Source organism: Protobothrops mucrosquamatus, unplaced genomic scaffold (assembly GCF_001527695.2).
Source record: "Protobothrops mucrosquamatus isolate PMUCROS unplaced genomic scaffold, P.Mucros_1.0 scaffold_242, whole genome shotgun sequence".
Taxonomy (NCBI): domain Eukaryota; kingdom Metazoa; phylum Chordata; class Lepidosauria; order Squamata; family Viperidae; genus Protobothrops; species Protobothrops mucrosquamatus.
In genome coordinates this window covers 63,558-70,119 of record NW_015386318.1, presented here as the reverse complement: position 1 = coordinate 70,119, position 6,562 = coordinate 63,558, and the positions used below count along the sequence as shown (strand labels likewise).

The following is a 6,562-nucleotide window of genomic DNA, read 5'->3' as shown; positions in this document are numbered from 1 at the left end:
GGAGAGAAGCAACATTAGAACCAAGGAGGAATTTTGTGATAGTTAGAACAATTAATCAGTGGAACAACCTGGCTCCAGAAGTTGTGAATGCAGGTGCTTGTCTGTTTGAATTCTGAAGTCCCAGAGCAGTTTAATTTTATCATTTTCTGTGACTTTCTCTATTTTATGATCCCACCAGTTCTTGCTTACAGGCAAATGAAATTTCTTGCAGATCTTCCAATGCAGCATTGTTGCTACTTTGTCATGCCGCTGCTTGTAGTCAGTCTGTGCGATCTTCTTGCAGCAGCTTACCAGGTGGTCCACTGTTTCTTCAGCTTCTTTGCACAGACGGCACTTACTGTCTGTTGCTGTCTTCTCAATTTTGACTTTGTATGCATTTGTCCTTAAGGCTTGGTCTTGTGCAAGTATTATTATTATTATTATTATTATTATTATTATTATTATTATTATTATTATTATTATTATTATTACTCAAAGCACATGCTAGAATTTGTTGGTATCGGTGACTTGGTACATTATTCCTTATGGGAAAAATTTGTTTGATACTCACCATTTCTGGTGCTCATCATGACTTCCAGAACCAATTAACGAGTACCAAGGTACCAGTGTAACTACTTTGGTTTTGATCTACCTGTTAGATTATTTGCAGTCTCGTTTCTCTGTTCCAAATAATGCGCTTTCGTCAGAAGCTGAATATTTATTTTTTTGATGCTAGTTGTGTCTTACATTTCGTTGAAAATGTGGAACAGAGATTTTTTCTTTTCTTCACCTGTCACAATACAAGGACACGGGGCCATCTCTTGAAATTAAACAGAGAAAAGCGTAGCACTGGCAGCCAGAAGCTTGACACCCCCTGGAAGGAGGCAATGGTTAGAAAAACGGCATCAGGGGGTTAACATCATCGCCAAGAGCTGAGCTGAAGTTGAGAGAAAAGAGACTTTAGGGGAGATGATTAAACGGTATAGAATTTGCTGCCATCGGATGTAATGGTGAAGACCCGGGTTTTGAAAAAAGATCTAGATCAGTGTTTCTCAACCTGGGCAACTTGGAGATGGGTGGACTTCAACTCCCAGAATTCTCCTGCCAGTCTAACTGGCGGAATTCTGGGAGTTGAAATCCACCCATCTCCAAGTTGCCCAGGTTGAGAAACAGTGGTCTAAACCAGGGGTTCTCAACCTTGGCAACTTTAAGACTTGTGGACTTCAACTCCCAGAATTCCTCAGCCAGCTTTGCTGGCTGAGGAATTCTGGGAGTTGAAGTCCACAAGTCTTAAAGTTGCCAAGGTTGAGAACCCCTGGTCTAAACAATTTCTAGAGAGGTTTTCTGTCATGTTAGGGGGGTGTACCGCCCTCTGAATTTCAGACAGCATCCCTTAAATACCAGCTGTTGCAGAAAGACAGCGGAAGAGGTTTTTTTTTTTAAGAGCCCCAAACACATCTGGTCAGCTGCTGCATGAGCCAGATGGATGGTGAAGGAGCTAAGCTTGTGCAGATAGCTGTCCTCCTAAACTTTCCCAGCCTTTTGGGTCCATAGCATTTGCAGTGTGGGCTTGCCATGGAGATACCCCCGTGTGGGGTCCTCCGTGGCCGTTCCTGTCACAACGGGTCACCAGCCGTGTCTGCAGCAACAGCTCCACGTGGTTCGTAGACCTGGTGATGGATGAACAAGACAAAATGCATCTTAACGGCACGTAGCTGACAAGCCTGGCAGGGTTTTCCCGACCCAGGAGCTTGCCTTGAGCTGCACCGAGGCTTCTTTCTAAACTCAGACATTAGCAGAGAAGCCGCCCTCGGACTGCAGGCATTTAAAGATCAACAGAGGCCAAAAAAGCTTTTAAAAAGCCAGTGAAACCAGGAGGGCAGCCACTGCTCCGTTTCAATGTCAGGTTAGATTGCCATCTCGAGAGCTTCATTCGTTCAGGTACCCAGCACTCCGCGGTTTGAGCCGGGCGAGGGAAACGCGTACCCAGAAAACATCTGTTTCTTCCACCTACAAACCACAATGTGCTGTGAAGAAGGCTGAGCGGTAGCCACAAAGACCCCAGGGGGGGCTAAAGAGATTCCCACTGAAAGGATGGAGCAAGGTCTGACTGCTCCCCTCCCTCCTGAAATGGATATTTTTTTAAAAAAACCAAAAAAAAACCATGCACATAAAGAAGAGTAGATGCTTTTACGGCATGCAGTGCGCCATAATGTGAGCGGATCAGGTTGCCTTTTCGAGCTGGGTGTTCCTGCCCACATGTGCTTGGAACAGAATTATTTTTGCAACTTCTAACCCGGGCCTTCTTCCCCCCCCCCCTTCCGCCCAATCACGTGAGGTCACGACATTTATTGACTTCTGCCATTTCCATTGCAGATAATTTTAGCATTCTCTCAATGTCTCCGGTATCAAAATAGGGGGGGGGGTTGTGTGTGTGTGTGTTTTACTGAAATCTGGAGGGCACTTGCTTCATCTCTCCCATATGTTCTGCCGAGCAGCTGGCATTTTCATCTTCCATATGCCTGAATTGCTATCTCTTTGTGAAAGAGGTATTTTTAAAAATGCGGAGAAAAAATATTGAGAATTTACCCTCTTAGCAAATTACATTATTGTGTCATCTGGTGACAGCGAGGGACAGTTTATCAGAAGACAAGCCCCCCCCCCCCCGAGTCACCTTGCAGGGGAGATGGGTGACATAAAAATTTCTACTTCTAACTAAGAAAGGATTCCTCCTTTACTGGCCCCAAAATACACAGTCAAATAAGTGAAATGAAAAAGCTTGCAACGTGTGACTTGCATTTTTTGAAGGAAGCTTTAACTGAAGAACTTCTTTTTTAAGTGCAGGGCTTTCTTGAGCATGTGAAGAAAAAAAAACCAGTATCCCCTGAGTTCTGGAGATTCTTAAAAGTTAGCAGTTCTCAAAAGTGTCCACCAGTATCATCATGTCATATGTGGAAACATGAGCTGTGAACTTTTTCTGTAACTTTACAAGATTGAGGGGGGGGGGGTTTCTGGTTAAAATAGTCCCAAACGCTCTTTCAGAAAACACATCTTCTCTTTCCCCCCAAATTCCTCTTCCAAGCTTGGTATAAAATAGGATACTGTTGAGAGTCTTCCGAGGCCTGGAGAGGCTTCTGAACTCTGGAATTATGGAAGCCTCTCTGGAAAATCTGGACCAAGGCTACGGCTGGAGTTCCCTATTAATGGTTCCCGTTTTGCCTTTCTAGAGACGGTGGTGAAAGACGACATGAACAATTACATCAGTCAGTACTACAACGAACCCAGCAGTGGTAAGCTCGGATTTTGAAACGTAGAGGCGCCTTCAGTGGAGTCTTTAAGTGGGCCTCCCCCCAAAGCAACCTGCTGCCCCTTCATTGCTCCCCCTTGAATTCCAGAAGGAGCACCAACTTCTTCGTCCCCCTAGGAACATTTATCGCCTATCAATGTGAGGTCTCTTTATGCTGATCCGGCATTGTCTCAGCAGCTCACACAAGCAGCTGGGACTCACATCCACCTCCTTGTCTCACGTGGCAGCTGAGGCCAGGATGAGCCCTACTAACCCCTATTCTGCAATTAAATCCTATTCCACAAAAAAAAACACCTATTTCTATAGTTGGACCTTCCAGGGAATGAGTTCCATTCAAATTGATTATTCTCCCATAACATTTGACCATCAAGTTGGTGTAGACCAGGGGTCCCCAACCTTGGCAACTTTAAGACCTGTGGACTTCAACTCCCAGAATTCCCCAGCCAGCATGGGGGATTCTGGGAGTTGAAGTCCACAAGTCTTAAAGTTGCCAAGGTTGGGGTCCCCTGGTGTAGACCACATGGATTTTCATAAAATGAATTTATTTATTTATTTATTTATTTATTGAATTTATATACCGCCCTATCTCCCTTACGGGACTCAGGGCAGTGAACAGGCGATAATAAAAACCACGATAAATATACACGAGTTTCTGTTCTAAAATCAAACACTTAAAGAGGTTTGTTATTTGAAGGAGCTGATTATTAAAAGACTGAATTAGCAGATGATTCAGGAGCTAAGTTGGTTAGTGTTAACAATGTGTGCTGGAAAATAGGGCCAGGCTATAAGTCTTGAGAATGGAGAACTGAGAATGGGCAGTGGGCTTGCGTCATATCCAAGTAAACACCAGTCTTTTAAATTATTTTTGTTTTCATTTTTAGACTTCATTAAAGTGAGCAGATTACCCCTTGTCCAGTTATATTTTGTGCCATTTGCAAGGAGAATTTCCTAACAGGTTTCAGTCATTATGCCTGAACTGGGGGGGGGGGGGGCTTTGAAAGCAAGGGCTGATCTGCGCTACGATTTTTAAAAGTTCTAAGAATTTAAGGGTGGACTGGAAGTTCTGAATAATCGTGTTGAAAAATATGGTCTCTTAAACGGCAGCTGGGAAAAAAAAAAGACTTTCCTTGTGGGAACCAAACAAAACAATAACGAAGGGAGAAATATTCTCTTCTCCCGCCAGAAGACAATATTGGTAGCTCAGGATTGCACTGAGGTCCTTGGTGCTTTCTCGGCTTGGTTGTTGGCTTGCAGGGGTTTTATAATCCAATTGGGTAACCTCATCAGGACTTTGATGGTACTGGTGATGGTGCTGGTCAGATGATGATGCTGATCCTCAGGTACTGATGACGTTACCCAGTCAGGTTATGAAACGTCTGCAAGCCATCAGCCAAGCTCCGAGGGCACCAAGGACTCCAGAAAGTAGCTCTATACCAGGGGTAGGCAACCTTGGCTCTTTTATGACGCGTGGACTTCAACTCCCAGAATTCCTGAGCCAGCATAGCTATGCTGGCTCAGGAATTCTGGGAGTTGAAGTCCACGCGTCATAAAAGAGCCAAGGTTGCCTACCCCTGCTCTATACCCAAGAAACCCAAGGTTAGAACAATGCTCATCTTCCAACCGTATTTGTGTGTGTGTGTGTTTAAAGTCCTAAGGAAGCTCAGGTTATCCCCTCATTCCTAGAAGGGCCCTTCTCTGAACACAACCTAACCTTTGGCCTCTTTACACACAGACAGCGGTGTGCCCGAAGGAGCCTTCTGTGTCATCACCACCACAGCCATTGATGTCCACCAGCCTAACGTCTCCTCCGACCTCTTCATGGTGGAAATGCCGATGAAGATCATGGAGAGCAATGGGATTTCCACCAGTGCCGCGTCCGGCAGCGCCTCCAGGTCCACAGACAGCTCCTTCACCCGCGCGCAGAGCGACAGCAGCCAGACCTTCGGCTCTTCCACGGACTGCAGCACGACGCGGGAGGAATCCTCCGAGTATTGCCCCTTGAAGCGGGCCTGTCAGGTAGCCCAAGACGTTCAGGTCAGCTCTTCTTCGCCCCATCGCAGGGTCCACAATGCCGTTGTCCAAGAACTGTTGTCCTCCTTATCAGAAGACTCCTGCTTAACCCAAAAGGGACTGGACCCGGTTAACCTTAAACTGCCGAGCCCAGCGGGGTCGGCCACGGCCAGCCCCGAACTGGAGCACCGGGTCAATATTTACAACAAAAAGAACCAAGAAAACTTTGGGGTCTTTCAGAAAAAGCCGGTCATCCACTTCCGGCAGAAAACACAGATGATTGACAAGTACACGTCTTTGGAATCCAAAGAGCAAAGGTTCAACAGCATCCCGGACTCCTAGTCCTTATGGTTGAAGAAGCGGTTCAGACAGATCAGTCGGTGATTCGCCAGGGGTGGGGCACACTAAAGCTTTAAAACGGGGTCCCCGGAACCAATTCCGGGGTGGGTTATCTTATGTGGATTTAAGAGTTGGAAATTCGTTTTTCAAAATGCATGAGTTACGAGAGCCAGCACGAAAAATAATACTGACCAATTCTGCCACCTGGAGTCCTTGGCGGTCGCCCTCGAGGTAGAGTTTGGGGGCAAGGGAGGTGAACGCTGTTAAAACAATGACCTCAAAGGTGTACAGATTCTTAAGGTGTGTGTTTTTTTAAAGCCAAGCAGAGACAAATCCTACCCTTTTTACTGAACTTCGGACAATCTTCTATCACAGTGATGGCGAACCTTTTAGAGACCGAGTGCCCAAACTGCAACCCAAAACCCGCTTATGCATCGTTGAGTGCCGGGTGGGTATGGCCCATTGGCTGGGTGTGGCCCATTGGGTGGGCGTGGCCCATTGGGTGGGCGTGACCCATTGGGTGGGCGTGGCTGCGGTGGTAACGGCAGACTGGGTGGGACTAAAAAGTTCAATCAATCAATTCCAACTTTGCAAGATCTTTTTTTTTCCCGCGAGAAGTTGAAATTGATTGATTGAACCTTTTTTTTTTTGCACATGGCGGTGGAGGCCTAAAGCGAAAAGGTTTTATAAAACCCAGCTGAAGGCCTAGGACTGGGGCGACGGCGCGCATGCCCACAGAGAGGGCTCTGAGTGCCGCCTCTGGCACCCGTGCCATAGGTTCACCACCACTGTTCTATCAGGTCAGGTTTCACCAGGGTACAGTAAAAACTCTCATCTCTCTCTCCTCCTAACAGTTTCTTACAATGTCCCTTTGTACGTGACCAATTATAAATCCATTTGTATTAAGTAATTGACAAGTATTTTTCA

At 46.1% G+C, this 6,562-nt stretch overlaps 1 protein-coding gene across 1 annotated transcript in view; it reads left to right on the top strand.

Annotated features, from left to right (window-relative positions):
• TMEM266 (transmembrane protein 266) overlaps positions 1-5,671 on the top strand; it is a 34,730-nt gene extending 29,059 nt beyond the window's left edge. Inside the window, exons 10-12 of the mRNA XM_029287076.1 lie at positions 3,207-3,269; positions 5,019-5,274; positions 5,326-5,671. Of these exons, the coding sequence (XP_029142909.1) occupies positions 3,207-3,269; positions 5,019-5,274; positions 5,326-5,638 (632 nt within the window). The 3' untranslated portion in view covers positions 5,639-5,671. The remainder of the gene's footprint in view (positions 1-3,206; positions 3,270-5,018; positions 5,275-5,325) is intronic.
• The last annotated feature ends 891 nt before the right edge of the window (positions 5,672-6,562 follow it).